The sequence below is a fragment of the Odocoileus virginianus genome, chromosome 3, assembly GCF_023699985.2.
Source record: "Odocoileus virginianus isolate 20LAN1187 ecotype Illinois chromosome 3, Ovbor_1.2, whole genome shotgun sequence".
Lineage (NCBI taxonomy): Eukaryota > Metazoa > Chordata > Mammalia > Artiodactyla > Cervidae > Odocoileus > Odocoileus virginianus.
In genome coordinates this window covers 9,608,890-9,623,435 of record NC_069676.1, presented here as the reverse complement: position 1 = coordinate 9,623,435, position 14,546 = coordinate 9,608,890, and the positions used below count along the sequence as shown (strand labels likewise).

The 14,546-nt window shown below is 58.9% G+C and overlaps 1 protein-coding gene across 8 annotated transcripts in view; it reads right to left on the bottom strand.

The window, feature by feature from the left end:
• Positions 1–101: 101 nt before the first annotated feature.
• The window catches only part of RFX1 (regulatory factor X1), a 33,958-nt gene continuing 19,513 nt past the window's right edge, over positions 102–14,546 (bottom strand). For 6 of the 8 annotated variants that reach the window (XM_070463103.1, XM_070463098.1, XM_070463102.1 and 3 more), the window contains 16 exons: positions 14,068–14,163; positions 13,288–13,662; positions 12,465–12,559; positions 8,351–8,726; positions 6,383–6,564; positions 5,311–5,430; positions 5,104–5,219; positions 4,785–4,903; positions 4,594–4,703; positions 4,006–4,157; positions 3,820–3,917; positions 2,589–2,738; positions 2,274–2,482; positions 1,800–1,953; positions 1,671–1,716; positions 102–1,534 (listed from right to left, as the gene is read on the bottom strand). In XM_070463103.1, the coding sequence (XP_070319204.1) occupies positions 1,365–1,534; positions 1,671–1,716; positions 1,800–1,953; positions 2,274–2,482; positions 2,589–2,738; positions 3,820–3,917; positions 4,006–4,157; positions 4,594–4,703; positions 4,785–4,903; positions 5,104–5,219; positions 5,311–5,430; positions 6,383–6,564; positions 8,351–8,726; positions 12,465–12,559; positions 13,288–13,662; positions 14,068–14,163 (2,568 nt within the window). In that variant the 3' untranslated portion in view covers positions 102–1,364. Of the gene's footprint in view, positions 1,535–1,670; positions 1,717–1,799; positions 1,954–2,273; positions 2,483–2,588; positions 2,739–3,332; positions 3,679–3,819; positions 3,918–4,005; positions 4,158–4,593; positions 4,704–4,784; positions 4,904–5,103; positions 5,220–5,310; positions 5,431–6,382; positions 6,565–8,350; positions 8,727–12,464; positions 12,560–13,287; positions 13,663–14,067; positions 14,164–14,546 lie in introns of those variants that run through there. The other 2 variants (XM_070463111.1, XM_070463115.1) reach the window with 2 other exon arrangements.

Sequence of the window (14,546 nt, the reverse complement as noted above, 5' to 3'; positions counted from 1 at the left end):
CCAGTTCCCTCCACTGCCTGCTACTCAGGAGCTGGGGTCCAGCTGGCCCCCCTCCAGCCCCCAGGCTCCCACCAAAGCCCGGTAAGTCAGCAGTAGCCAAATATGACAGTGGAATTTATTGTGTTTTAAGAAAGACTACAAAAAGATAGAAAACAGCTCAGCACACTAGACTACCACACGCGTGGACACTTTCACCGCCAGGAGAAGGGAGGCCCAGAGGAGTGGGAGAGGGAGTGGGCAAACCACTCCCAAAAGCTGTAGCACGCGGAGCACACAAAATAGTGATTTTTATACAATAGGTCAGGTTTTTTTTTTTCTTTTTTAGCTTTTTGCCATAAACATCTCACAGGTTGAAAACACTGAGAAAACCGGAACAGATAAGGCCATGATGGTTGGAAAAAAACCCAACAAGTTACCGACTCCGCTCACAAATCGCACAATAGTCATGTGGGGGGTGGGGAGGGGCAGAGGTCCCACACACGGAGGAGAAGCACGGTCTCCAGGAGCGGAGGTGGGGGTTGAGTAGGAGCGTGGAGATTCCATTACAAACCAGCGGCAAGGGGGCTTAGGGGCTTGGATACGAGTAAGCGGAGCACCCAGCCCCGGCCGGGGCAGCCGTGGGCACTTCCAGGCCCGCTGCCTGCAGCAGGCCCCTCGGGCTTATCGCCCGGCCCAGCCTGCTGCTCTTTGGAAGCCAGAGATGGTGCCCCTTCTGCCCTCCCCCCTGTCCAGGCTGGGCAGTGCCCCCCTCTGGGGCTGTGGGGCACGGGAGGGTCCAGCGCTGGAGAAGATGCGACACCCACGGCTTTAATTGCACTTATACCAAGGAGGGGAAGCGGTGGGGTTACTGAGGGAGGGGTCCCGAGGCTGCTGCTGCCGACAGTGGTGGGTCCCCAGGTGATGCCCACCTGCGCCCACCCGGGGCTCAGGGCTGGGCCCAGGACAGGCTGTGCAAAGCCAGCGAGCTGAATAAGTTAACAGTTCCGAAAGGTAGGGGGCCTGCCTGCCTGCCCCCTGGGGTGGTGGGGGTGGGGCTGGGGGAGGGAGGGAGATGATGCAGCCTTTGGAGCCAAGGGGCCAAGCTGGCTGCCCCAGGGGGCACCTGGGCACGGCGGCGGGTTCCTTAAGGCACGTCTTTTGTGTCAGTGTTTGCAGCTGCGGCTCCGCCCGGCCCTGTGATTGTGCGGGCCCCATGGGGGGGGGGGGCAGGGACCCCCCAAGCCTTCCCTGTCTTGGAGGCCCCCTCCTGGCCCTGGCCGAAGCTGGAGCGGTGACAGCGAAGCCACAGAAGCTGTGAGGGACCCTGGCGAGGAGGGGCGGTGGGGGAGGGCCGGCGGGCGGGCGGGGCGGGGAAGGCCGCGGGTTTAGCTGGAGGGCAGTGCCTGCACGAAGAGGCCGCGCGCGTCTGTCCGCGCCAGCTTGGCCGGTGGCTCCAGAGCCTCGGGGCCCAGCGCGGGCGACTCGCCGCCAGCCGCGAGAGAGATGTCCTGCGGCAGCTCATCCTCGCTCTCCTCTTCTTCCTCCTCCTCCTCGTCTGGGGCACACGGACCGGGCCTGGCTCAGCGCGAGGCAGCCGCGCCACCAGGCCCCCACGCGGCGCCCCGACTGGCGCCTCCTCCATCCCAGCCCCCCTGTACCGACCTCCGGACTCAGGTCCTGGCTTTACCTACCTTTGTCCGGGTCCAGGGAGTTCAGGGAAGTGGCCAGATTGGCGAACTGGAAGGTGGGGAGAGGAAAAGGGGTGAGGGTCCCGCCCAGGGGCGCCCCGCCCCATGCCCTCAGCGTCCCGCTGCGCGCACCTCGCCCATGACGGCGATGGGGGTCTCGCCCTTGGCCTGGGCCACACGATGTTCGATCAGGTAGTACATGTACTCATCGTAGAGCAGCCTGATGAGATGGAAGGAGCCGAAGCTGGCGGCGCTGCGCAGGGTCAGGTCCCGGATCACCATAGAGCTGGAGGCGGCGACAGACAGGAGATCCTCAGGCCAAGACCCACCTCTTGCCCCACTTTCCTTCCAAAAGAACCAGGCTCGAGCAAACGCAGCGACCACCACGCAGCCCCGAACAAGTTTCGCCAGGGAGTCCATCACAGAGGGGGTAGGGCCCTAGACCCACCCACCTCCAGGCGAGTCCTGGCCTTCTTAAAAGGGATCCAAGTCCCTCAAGGAGGCGGGGCTTTCTCTGGCCCCACCCTCCTCGAAGAGGCGGGGCCATCTCTGGCACCCTTTTGCACTGCCTCCAAAACCAGCACTTCCCGCCCAGCCGGGGCGCACCTGTAGAATGACCACTTGAGGAGGAAGAGCTTGGCGGCCTTGGGGAAGCCGGCGCTGCCCTGGTAGGGCTTGAGCACCTGGCTCACGACGCCATCCAGCCAAGCCGCCCACTGCTCCAGTGAGTTCTGCTGCTGCAGCGTCACTTTGAAGTCCTGCTCCAGTCGCTGCACCACGCGGTCCTCGCAGCGGCACACCCACGAGGCCTGCTCCTGGGACAGAGCAGGAAGGCGGGTGCCCGCGACTCAGTCGCCGCCCCCGGGACCCGCCCTGCCTGGCCACCTCGCGCTCATCATCGCCTGCCCTGACGGCGCTCACCTGCACGTTGGCGAAGTCCACGCGGTTGAGATCGCTCAGCATCTGGTTGATCTGCGCGGTGTTCTGCAGCACAGCGCGCGCCGCCTGTGCCAAGTGGTTGAGCGACGTGTAGCGACGCAGGGTCTGCGCGAAGGCGCCGGCCGCTGCCACCTGTAGGGCCCCGGGCTTGTGGCTTTCTTGGAATTCACCCCTGCCCCCGCCCACTCAGGTCCCTTCCCCTACCCACTGTGACCTCTCTAAGCCTGTTTCTTTCTCCGAAAAGGGAGAAAAAACCTTGTTGCTTTTGCTGGGAGATAAAAGGGTCAGGATTTTTAAACTTTGGGTCATCAGCCACACAAATAATGCGTCCAAAAGAAAAAATATAATCAGTGTATCTGAACACTATTATTTTTCATCAAAGCACACAAGACGATATGGGAGGGCACTGCCCAGAAAGGGCACTGCTTCCATAACCACCTGCTTCATTCTGTTTGGATTATTATTCCCTTGAATGTCAGCTCCAGGAGGGCTGGAGGTTTGTCCATCTTGGTCACTGCTGTGTTCCCAGTACTTAGAACCAGGCCAAGCACACAGCAGGTGCTCAGTAAATGTGTGTGTAATAAATGAATACATAAGTCTTGCCAGTTCTGAAGGACTCCCCCTGGATCCAGCTTCTAGTTTTTCCACAGACCATGTCCAGCCCTCTGTCCAGCAGACGCCAGGGGTTATTCTTCAGACATCCAGTCTTATTAGCATTTTCAGGACTTTAAAAGCTTTTTTTTTTTCTTTCTTTTTTCCTTTTGCTCAAGAGCAAGCCCGTCCCATCTGTTTCCAAACATCTTGGTAGTTAGTGAATGTGCAGCACTGACGAAGGGGGCCGTTATTCTGTTTCCTTATAGGTGTCTTTTTTTTTTTTTAAAGATTTTATCTCTTTCTGAACATCTAAAGCACTTTCTGCTGAAGCTCTCTAAAGAGAACTACCTCAAGTTTGCATTCGGTTTTTATTTTTTTTAAGATGATGTGTTGCATACAGAAATACCACAAATGGGTTGTGTGTCAGAAGTGGGCACCTGAGGAAGCTGGCTTGTAAAGACAACACCCAGAGCTCACCCTGAGGGGACAAACACAGAGATGCATCTTATTGCCTTGGTCAGGCAGAGGCGACTGAGGCCCGCTGCCCCCCCAGGCAGGAGGGAGGACCCGAAGCTGTGGGCCCAAGCTGGCCCCTCCGCCCCCCACCTCACACCCTCACCTTCACCCGCAGCATCTCCTCGGGGATGTTCACCATGGCGTGGGTGAGCCAGCTCTCCAGGCTCTTGGCAAAGTTCCGGATCGCTTGGGTCAAGGCACCTGGGGGCGGTAGGAGGGCTGGTGGGGACTCGGGGGGAGGTGGGGCACGGGGAGCGGGGGCAGGGCAGGGGCGGAGGCGGGCACTCACTGGGGATGGGCCGCAGCACGTCGGGGATGAGGATCTCCACCAGGCCCTGGTACAGCACGTTGTCACAGTGCTTGGTCCACTGCAGCACAGGCTCGAACTTGGAGAGGAGCACCAGGCTGGCCTTGGGCAGCCGCTTCTCAGCCTCATCATGCCTGTGGGCACCCACCCGGCCCGGGGTGTTACGAGGCTGTTCCACAGTCCTGCACCCAGGGTCAGAAGAGCACAGCACCCTCACCCCACCCTGGGCTCAGGCAGGTACCCTCTGCCTCCTGGAGACCCCCGGGGTCAGGCTGATACAGGCCTCACTGCCCCAGCATCAGAGACGGATCTCAACATCCTGCACGTGGGGACCCAGGCACCTAGCCACTGCAGGGAGGGAATGGCTCGGTGGGGCCCGCCATCCCACACATGGAGCATCAGATTGGTACCAAGGCACACTCTGGAGGCTGGCTCAGAAGGCCACAGGGGCCCCACAAACTGTGGAGGTCAGAGAGGAACCCCAGCTCCTGCATGGTCTAGCCACCCCAGCCTTGAGGGCAGACTCGCAAGGTGCCCAACTTCCTCCCTTCCTCCCCCTGGGGCACTCACACAGCCAGCGGCGGCGCCTCGCTGGGCTGGCTCAGGTTGTACCTCCAGAAGGTTTTCCAGAGTGTTTCCACCAGTGTGAACTGCAGGTTCACCATGACATCGACGATGGCCTGTTGGGGAGGCCAGATGCTCGAGGGGGCTGGGCGGCAGCATGGTGCACCCTCACCCCCGCCGCTGCCCAGGTGCCCTACCTCACAGTGTTCCCGGTATAGGACCTGGAAGGCCTTGATGTCCCCAGGTCCGATGCCCTCGGGCAGCACTTTGCCCTGGAGATCAAGCTCTGAGAAGTCAGGGAGGCTTCTCGAGGCATCTGGGGGGCAGAGGAGACACCGTGAGCCCCTTCCAGCCTCATCCTGGGATCCTGTTAAGTTGGCACCACTTGGCTACCAAGCTCCCCCATGACCAGCTTGGGGTGATGAGGTTCAAAGAAGGCAACTGAACCATCTGCTGGCTCTCTGGGGGCTGCACAGCCTGCCCTGGGGCCTGCCCCAGAGTGCGGGGAGCCCTCACCCAGAAATTGCTGGTACTGCTGGACCTGGGCGCTGATGTCCGAGAGTCCAGTGGCCTGCTGTGGCCCCACGGCCACACCGTTGGTCATGCCCTCCATCTTCTGGATGGGTTTCAGCCTGGAGAAAGGATGGGTAGGCAATGGGATGGGGAGTTAGGCCGCTGTGTCCGTCCCTGCCTGCCAGCACCCAGGCAGCCCCGCCCTCCTACCTCTGTTTTTGGGAGAAGGGTTGGCCCCGCATGGCCATGTGCTGCTGGTCCTCCATCAGCCGCAGCAGGGGCGAGCTGGCCTTGATGCGCAGGCCATAGTAGTGGTACTTGGAGTTGCCCCTGGGAGGGAGGCAGAGGGTGAGGGCTGGGCTGGGGGTGGCCCCCGATCATCCACTGGGAACTTTACATCGCACCCACCTCCTCTCTGCTAGGGGGCAAACAGAGCCCGGGGGTGTGACCCATGTTCCACAGAGCTCGGGGTGCTGGGCTGGGGAAGCCATAGGGGCTATGCAGACTGAGCTCTGTGAAGACAGTACCAAGTCTGGGGCAGGCACTTAGCAGGTCTTTGCTGACGGCTAGTCTCACAATTTGCCAGGCACTGTTTTGAGCACTGAGCACATGCGAATGCACATGTTCCTCATCTCTACCCCATGAAGGGTACTCCTAGCATCCTAGATTGATAGCTGAGGAAATGGAGGCACAGAGAGACGAGGTACTCTGCCCAAGGTTCTACATGTATGCCTGCGTGAATGAGGTCACACTGAGGCCTGAACTGGGAGCTGGAACCAAGAGAAGAGCAGGGCTCAGCCCAGAAAGGTGTGGGGGGATCGCAGAGGAGAGGCAGAGAAGGGTGGGTTCACGGGAGGGCTCCTTGCTCCTTCCTCTGTGAATTCACTGACTCACAGGCCATGATTAAGCAACGACTGTGTGCAGCCCCCACACTCTCAAGGGGTGTGCATTTCAGCATCGGAAGACAGATCAGAAATGAGAAGTAACATGAAAGGCATGCTGGATGGGTGCTCAGGAGAAAAACTAAGTGGGGTGGATGCCAGGGAGGTAGGGAAAAGCTGAAGTTTTAGTTAGGAGGGCGAGGGGATATTTAAGTCAGGAGATGGGGAAAGGCACAGACAGTGCAAAGGCCCTGGGGCAGAAGCATGTGAGTGTCAGGAACTGTGACAAAGGCCAGTGGGGCTGGGGAGCAGTGAAGGGACGAGGGGAGCGGAGGACCTCGGAAACAGGGTGAGGGCGGGCCTTGCGGCCACTGGGGGCTGTCAGGGGCAGGTGGCCCCACCTGGTGCCGAGGCGACGGGTGCGCAGGCCCATGAAGACGGAGCGGATGAGCTTGCCGAAGGAGGCGGCGTTGACGGGCTCCAGCTTCTGCTCCTGGCAGTGCAGCAGGTAGTGGCAGTACAGGGTGCTCCGCGGCAGGCTCACGCCCTCGGCCGTCTCGTAGTTGTCCAGGAGCCACTGGACCTGGGGCCCAAGGGGGACGGAAGAATCGGAAGAATGCTAAGAATGGCTTCCATTTCTCAAGTGCTCGTCGCTAAGCGCTCTATTTATTTCCAATTGTGATCCTGACAACCATGCTGGGGAGGGTGTCATGTCACCCTTGCCCATGGGAACTAAATCCAGTGGAACTCTCTAGAACTGTGCTGTCCCAGGCCATCACCACTAGCTGTGGAGAGCTGTTAAATGAATGTAGGCGGAATGGAAAAAGCCAGTGTCAAAAGGTCACGTCAAGTATGAGTCCATTCACAGAACATTCTCGAAATGACAGTGTTAGAGAAACGGCGGAACAGATTCGTGATGGCTGGGGGTCAGGAATGCTGGAAGGGAGGAGGGTAAAGGAGACCATAAAGGGTTAGCACCAGGGAGATCTTTGTGGTGACAGGACAGTTCTGCATTGAGTTTGATGGTGGTTTCCCAAATCTACCCATGTGATAGAAAGACACAGAAGTAGACACCCCCATATAACACCAACTGTCGGTTTCCGAGTTAGATACTGTACTACAGTTACGTAAATTGTAATTAGTGGGGTAACTTAGGTGAGGGGTCCACGGGGATCTTTGCAACTTCTGTGACCATAATTCTTTCAAGATCGTTTTTTTTTAGACAAACAACTCGGCGACTTCCCTGGTGGTCCAGTGGTTAAGGATCCACCTGCCAATGCAGGGGACACGGGTTCAATTCCTGTTCCGGGAAGATCCCACGTGCCATGAGGCAACTAAGCCTGTGCCCCACACTACTGAAGCCTGCACGCTCCAGAGTTCGTGCTCCGCAACGAGAGAAGCCACCAGGGTCGGAAGTCTGTGCCCAGCAATGAGGATAGCCCCTGCTCACCACAACTAGGCAAAGTCCAGGCACAGTAATGAAGACCCAGTACAGCCAAAAATAAGTAATTAAAAAAAATTCTAAAATAAAAAAATAACAACAACTCTGTCTCTGGGACTGTGAAACTCACATGTCAAGCACTCAATAGCCTCATGTGTCCCGAGGCCTGCACAGGAGGCAGCAAGCAAAGAACACACCACTGGAGGATGTTCTATCAGACAGCACGGATCTAGGGGAGCACATTTTCAGAACCCGCTTGGGGCTCATGAAGTCAGTTATGGGGGTCATGACCAGCATCAGAAAAAATCAGACTAGAAGCCAGGCTGCCCAGGTGCCCGAGAGAGGTCCTGTCTTCTGGGAAAGCTTCGGTCTTGGTAATGACGACCACAATGCGTGGCTGTGGCAGAGGGCGGGAGCTGCACATGAGGGGCGGCCGTTGCTCAGACCTCGAGCTCCTGGAGGACAAGGCCCAGGCAGGGACACCCCCCCAGTCACAGAGCTGATGACAAGCCCCATCAGGACTGGACCCTAGGGCTGTTCCACAGAGCCGCTCTGGGCACGGGAAGTTTATCTCACTGCCTTTTGGACAGGCACAGATCCCTGCTCCGGGTAGCTCCTGGCATGGTGGTGCCTGCATCTCCCGCCCCATTCTATCTATCCGCCACCACCAGTTACTATCAGACTCGATGACACTTCCTTGGGTAATAGTTCCAAGAGCTTCGGGCATATTAGCTGAGGCCCAGAGAGGCTGAGGAACTTGCCTGAGGCCACACAGTGAGGAGTCAACCCCAGGACCTCTTCACCTGAGCACCCTGGCACCAGGCGACCCAGACTCCTGGGGACAGTGGCCCCGCACCCATCACCCACCGCCCCTGCCCAGGGCCCCCATCCCACCCCTGCCTCCTCTGGGGCCTGGGTCGGCACTTACGGTGGCTGGTGAGGCACGGGTGGTGTGGGAGTAGGACTGGCTGGCACCGCCCAGCATGTAGCCGCCTTGGATCACGTAGGTGCCTGCGCCGCCGCCGCTGCCGCCGCCGCTGCCGCCACCCCCGCCCCCACCACCCCCGCCGCTGCCGCCGCTGCCACTGCCGCTGCCGCCGCTGCTGGCTGCACTCCCACTGCTGGTGGAGCTGGCGACAACCTGGCTGCCAGACACGTACATGGGCACAGAGCCGCTGCTGGCCACCGCCTGGGAAGTGGCAGGGGTGCTGACCTGGGCAGCCGTGCCCGTGGCCTCGTAGTAGCTGGTGCTTGCCGTCTGCGGGTACAGTGGCGTCTCCGGGTAGGAGTAGGTGCTGGAGCGGCTACGAAAGAGGTAGAGGGCGGGAGACAGGGGATAAGAGCTGAGTGGCCCAGGGGCATAATGAGGGGGGCCCTGCAGTGGGGGGGGGGGGGAGGCAGGGCAGGGCAGCAACAGCCCCATGCACTGTACATCCCCCCAAGTGCCTGATGGGCAATTCTTCACTGAATCCTCAAAGCAGTCCCATGACTTGGGAGTCCCCGCTTCAGTCGTGAGGAACTGGGACTGGGAGAGCTGAGTGACTTGCAACGGCCTAAACACTTCAGTCACTCAGAAAACAAACTACTGAAGAGAATTCCCTGGAAGTCCAGGGGTTAGGACTCCTCGATCCCACTGTTGGGAGGGCCCTGGTCGGGGAACTAAAATTGCTCAAGCCTGGTAGTGCGGCCAAAAAAAAAAAAAAAAAGACCAACAACTGTTGAAGGCCTGCTTGGGCACTGCTCTAAGTACGCTGGACCCAATGGTGGACACGAGAGAAAAGGCCCCACCCTGGGGCCCGGGGGAGGTTAATGTCCTAGCAAAGGGCCAGAGGAGAAGCCAAGTGCAGAGGTGAATTGAGGGCACTCTGGGAGGTGGCAGGTACCAAGGCACACGAGGCAGGAAGTGGGTGGGGAAGACAGCACGCTCTGCTTCTAAATCCACTGGCTGCCACCATGGGGGGCGAGTCAGCGGCGACTATTAAGGTGCACACGTGTTTCGCTTTGACCCAGCAACCCATCCTGCCCTGGAGAGGTCGCCAACTATTCGGTCACATGAACTCAAGCCTGCAAATCATAGCAAGAGTAACATGGGGTGGGGGGGGTCTATCTTTACTGGGATGTCAAGTTAAAAGCTGACGAAATCCTATGTGGGGGTGAGACAGGAGGAAAGTCTTGAGGTCCCACCAAAGAACAAGGTCCAGAATGTTCCATTAGGTGAACAAGAGAGGCAGGGAGGGGTGTGGATGACACTTTGGGAAGAAGGGAGAGATCGCACGGCATTTCATTATCTGTACCTGTCATTCATCGGGGTGGAGGGTGTGTGGACAGGGGGCAGCCACCTCACTAAACGTGGTTGGACACAGGTTTGATTTTTGAGCCCTTTCAATCCCCTGGAGAAGGAAATGGCAACCCACTCCAGTATTCTTGCCTGGAGAATCCCACAGACAGAGGAGCCTGGTGGGCTACAGTTGCAAAGAGACAGATACAACTGAAGCAACTTGGCTGGCACACACAATGTATTAGTCACTTGAAAACATAAGTTGGGCTTCCCTGGTGGCTCAGTATGTAAAGAATCTGCCTGCCAATGCAGGAGACATGGGTCTGAGCCCTGGTCTGGGAAGATCCCACATGCTGTGCGGCAACTAAGCCCATGTACCACAACTATCGAGCCTGTGCTCTGGGGCTCAGGAGCTGCAACTACTGAAGGCTGGGAGCTCCAGAGCCCGTGTTCCACAACGAAAGAAGCCACTGCAGTGAGAAGCCTGTGCATTGCAACTAGAGTAGCCCCCACTATGCCACAACTAGAGTAAGCCCGCGCAGCAATGAAGACCCAGTGCAGCCAAAACTAGATAAATAAAATAAAAGTAATTATAAAAAACATAAGCTAAAATGTTAAAACCCAGAAAGGGAGGGAGGCCCGTCAGGAGTGTTCATGGCCCAGAAGGTGCTGAAGGATGCTGGGGAGAGAAGTCCTATGGGCCTCCCAGGGCAGCAAGGAGAGCGACTGGGGTGGGGGGGTGTGGTCACTCCTGGTGTATAGCGTCACCCAGCAAACCCCAGGATGCAGCTCTTGTTCACTGTGCCCTGGTTCACACATCTACATAGTCCACATCCATGGCACGAGTGACTCCACAAGTGTGAGACCTAAGCCAGTACTGCTAAGTGCCCCTGCCACCCCCTCTTTGGCAGGAACCGAAACCAGCCCAGCACCCTACCTGCAACACGTGCTCTCAGAAAATGCTGCTATGGCAACTGTTTGCCAAATGACTACATGAATGAGTGTGTGTATCTACCTCAACCACCTGATACGAAGAGCCAACTCACTGGAAAAAACCCTGATGCTGGGAAAGATGGAGGACAGGAGGATAAGGGGATAACAGAGATTAAGATGGTTAGATAGCATCACTGACTCAGTGGACATGAGCTTGAGCAAACTCCAGAAGACAGTGAAGGACAGGGAAGCCTGATGTGCTACAGTTCATGGATTTGCAAAGAGTCAGACACGACTTAAGAGACTGAACAACACCTGGATACAAGCTAAACAGGGCCATGGACAGAAGCCCAGGGGGTGTGGCTTTAGTCAGAGCAGGAATCCAGACCAGCAAAGGGCTGGAAATGTGGAAATGACCCCCCCGTGAGGGAGAGACAGAAGATACGGTGCCCTCAGGAAAGTCATACAGCAGAAGAATCTGATGGTAACAGTGGACTCTCTGTGATCACTCACACACTACAGTCACAGAGGGAAGAACTGAATCAGAAGCCAAAGACAGACCAGGGAGAGGCAGAAGAGCCCCTGGGGGCCTTCGGGAGCTAGGCTCCTCTCTGGAATGTCCTCTGTGGTCCCGCCAGCACTGGTCCCCTGCACAGATGAGAGCCAGGCACCGCGGGAAATACAGCAACAGAACCATGAGGTCGCTGGATGCTGCAGACCACGACTCAGGGGCCGGGGCCCCACACCCACAGCATCAGGACCCAGGGATCAAGTCATTCCATGAGCTGATCCACCCCCAGTGTCATGCCCACAGGGACAGCTGGCTGGGACATGAGAAAGACATCAGGCAAATGCAAAGAAAGTCAATGAAACTTTCCCAAACTCAAACAACTCGTGTGTCCATGGGATTCTCCAGGCAAGAATACTGGAGTGTGTGGCCATGCCCTTCTCCAGCGGGTCTTCCCAACCTGGGGATCAAACCCGTGTCTCCTTCGTCTCCTGCCTTGGCAGGCAGGTTCTTTAGCACTAGCGCCCCCTGGGAAGCTGAACCGACAACTAGAATAACTCCTGGAATTATTACTGTGGAGAAGGGGAGACAGAAGGTGGTGGTGTATGGAGGACCCCCAGCAAGGACTGGCCATATGACATTCATGCTGCGATTAAGCAGTGGAGTCACACATGGTGATTAAAGAGGGTAACCGGGACCCACATGAAAAACTTTGAAATATGTGGCAGGGGAAGAAATAGGGGACAGAACATGCTGCCTGTTTCTCAACACACAAAGCAGGTAATATCTATTTTCAGAGTATTTCAGGGAGGAAGCAAAGAAATGGGGCACAACATCTCCTCTGGGGCAGGGTTGGGGCTCAGGAGTAAAGGAGATTTCTTTTTCATTGTTTAACATTCCCTACTCATTAAAAATTTTATCTGGTAAAAGTAAACTTCTTTTCCTTTTTTGCAGTTTCTTTTCAGGCCATGTCTTGGGACATGTCAGATCTTAGTTCCCTGATCAGGATTGAACCTGCACCCCTGGCATTAGGAGCACAGAGTCTCAACCACTGGACTGTCAGGGAAGTCTTATGTTTTTTTGTTTTTTTGCAAAGAATCAGACCCACCTGACTCCAAAGCCCGACACTGTGCTGGAATGCCCTTCCCAACATGCCAGGGCCCCCTCTGCTTCACTGCTTTCTCCCCTTGGTGAGCACCCACTGTCTGTTTTCACCATGAAGGCTAGCTGGTCTGCTGGAGACTGGGGCTTCAGTCTCGGGGAGGGGTCCTGAGCAGACCCATGCTCCTCCTCCTGTCCCTTCCCCCACCCCGGCCCACTCACATGGCACTCGCCGTGTAGCTGGCATCACCGCCCTCCACGTACTGCACTTGGCTGGGATACACGTGTGAGACTGGCACCTGCTGGAGTTGCTGCACCTGGCATGGGAGGAAGGGCACACGGGGAGTCAGGGGCGGGCTGGCGCCCCGCCTCCTGCTTCTCACAGTCGGCAGCTGGCCAAGCTCGCAGGGACTCCCCGGTCCCCGGCTGGGAGGCTGCACTTCGGGGCTCTCTGAACACCCTGGACAGGGACAGGGCTGGGAAGGAGGCACAGCGGTGTCAGGAAAAGCCAGGCCTCTCTTCTTGGACTGCGGACAGCAAACGTAGGGTTGAGGTGAGGTGGGAGGAGGGGACCCCAGTCGGGGTCCTACTGCGGGCATGAAAGCTGAACTTGGCAGAGCCAAGTTCACGTACAAGCCTGACGTGTAAACCAGAGCCCGGAACTAGCCAGGGCTGCAGGGTAGGCGCCTGCATCAGGGAGGGACCCCTGCCTATGGGGGCGGGGCCTAGGTCCAGTGCACAGGATGCGATGGGCGGAGCCGGGGCCAGGGGTGGGGCCCCATTGGTGGGCCAGAGTCTGGAACCACGCACAAAGCGGGCGGGGGCGGGGCCTGAGTCCCCCACCCATCCCCCATCCCAGTCTGTAGGGGCAGAGTCTGGGACCTGGAGCCCCCTTTGGTGGGTGAAGGGGGTAGTCAGAGGTGGGTCCCCAGGCTGTCTGGGTGAAGGTGGGGTCTACAGGGCCTGCGGGGCCGGGCGCGGGCCGGGGCCGGCGAATCCCGCCCCCGCCCGCCCCTCGTACCCCCGCCGTGCGTCCGCCACCTACTTTGAGGGCCGTGGCGGCCGTGCCGAACACTAGCACCTGGGGGACTCTCTGGATCCTGACCCTCTGGTCGGGGCTGGCTCGGGCCGGCAGCCCGGGCAGTGGCTCGAGGACCACTTTCTGCTGCGGCAGGAGCAGGTGCGGGGGCAGGAAGCCCACCAGCTCCACCCACTGCTCGGCGCCCGGCTCGTAATGGGGCGGCAGCGGCTCGGGGCTGCCTAGCTGCGGGGCCTCCCCGCGGCAAGCTGGCGGTTCCGGGGCCAGCGCACGCGGCCCGGGCCCAGGCGTGGGCGGCCGGGGCGGCGGCGGCTCCGGTGGCGGCGTGGGCCAGGGCTCTTGCTGCTCTGCCTTCCTAGCGGGAAACTGACTGCCTGAGCTCTGGAGGACAAACAGAGACACTGAGGGGTCACCGGGGCCGGCAGCGGGCGGGTCTCCAGGCCTCCACCGCCCACCGGGCTGCTGACACTAGGCAGCAACCCGACCAGAAGACCCCCACCCGGGTCAGGGAAGGGACAATCCAGAGCTCTCTCTTAGCAAAGCCTGGGCCCTGAACTGCCCGGTGCTGGCAAAGAGGAAGGCTTGAGGCCCATGGTTGGAATTGGAGTCCAGGGTGGGGCTGGGTTTCTCAAGGTTCCAGCTGCTTCCCCCCACCCAGACCCCCTCCCAGGGGGGCTCCACTCCCTCCCTGCGGCCTGAGGGGCCTGCACCTTACCCTCCCCCACCCCCGCCACCCCATGTGACTGAGCCCCAGTTTGCCCAGAGGCATGTTGGGGAGACACACACCTCTTGAGCCACATGGACCGACTGGAGTCCTTGAACCGTGAGCTGCTGCACGGGGCCAGCTTTGGGCACCTGTGGAGTGGCCTGAACCACTGACCTCTGCAGGGAGCGAAAGGCAAGTCAGACTGTGACAGCCATGGCCAGGATGGCTGCCCACCTGTCCTCAAGCGCCGCCCCCTGTCCCCAGCACTGGCGTCAGCCTTTCTTCAGCTCTTCACTGCTGGCCCCGCACCATATGGCTTCCAGGTTCCTTACCAGGTTGACTGGGCGCCATGTGGAACCCAGGCTCTACCAGGTGAGGCTGACAGGAAGAAGGACTGGGAGGTGAACTTGGAGCTGACTGAGGGGGGTCCCTGCTCTCCACCCCCACTGCCTACATGGGTCATCCCGCACCCCGGCATCTAGCAGGTCCTCACTTCCATGCTATGGCGGGGACGCTGGCATTACCCTCAGGACAGAAGGAGGGACAGAGGCTGGGAGGC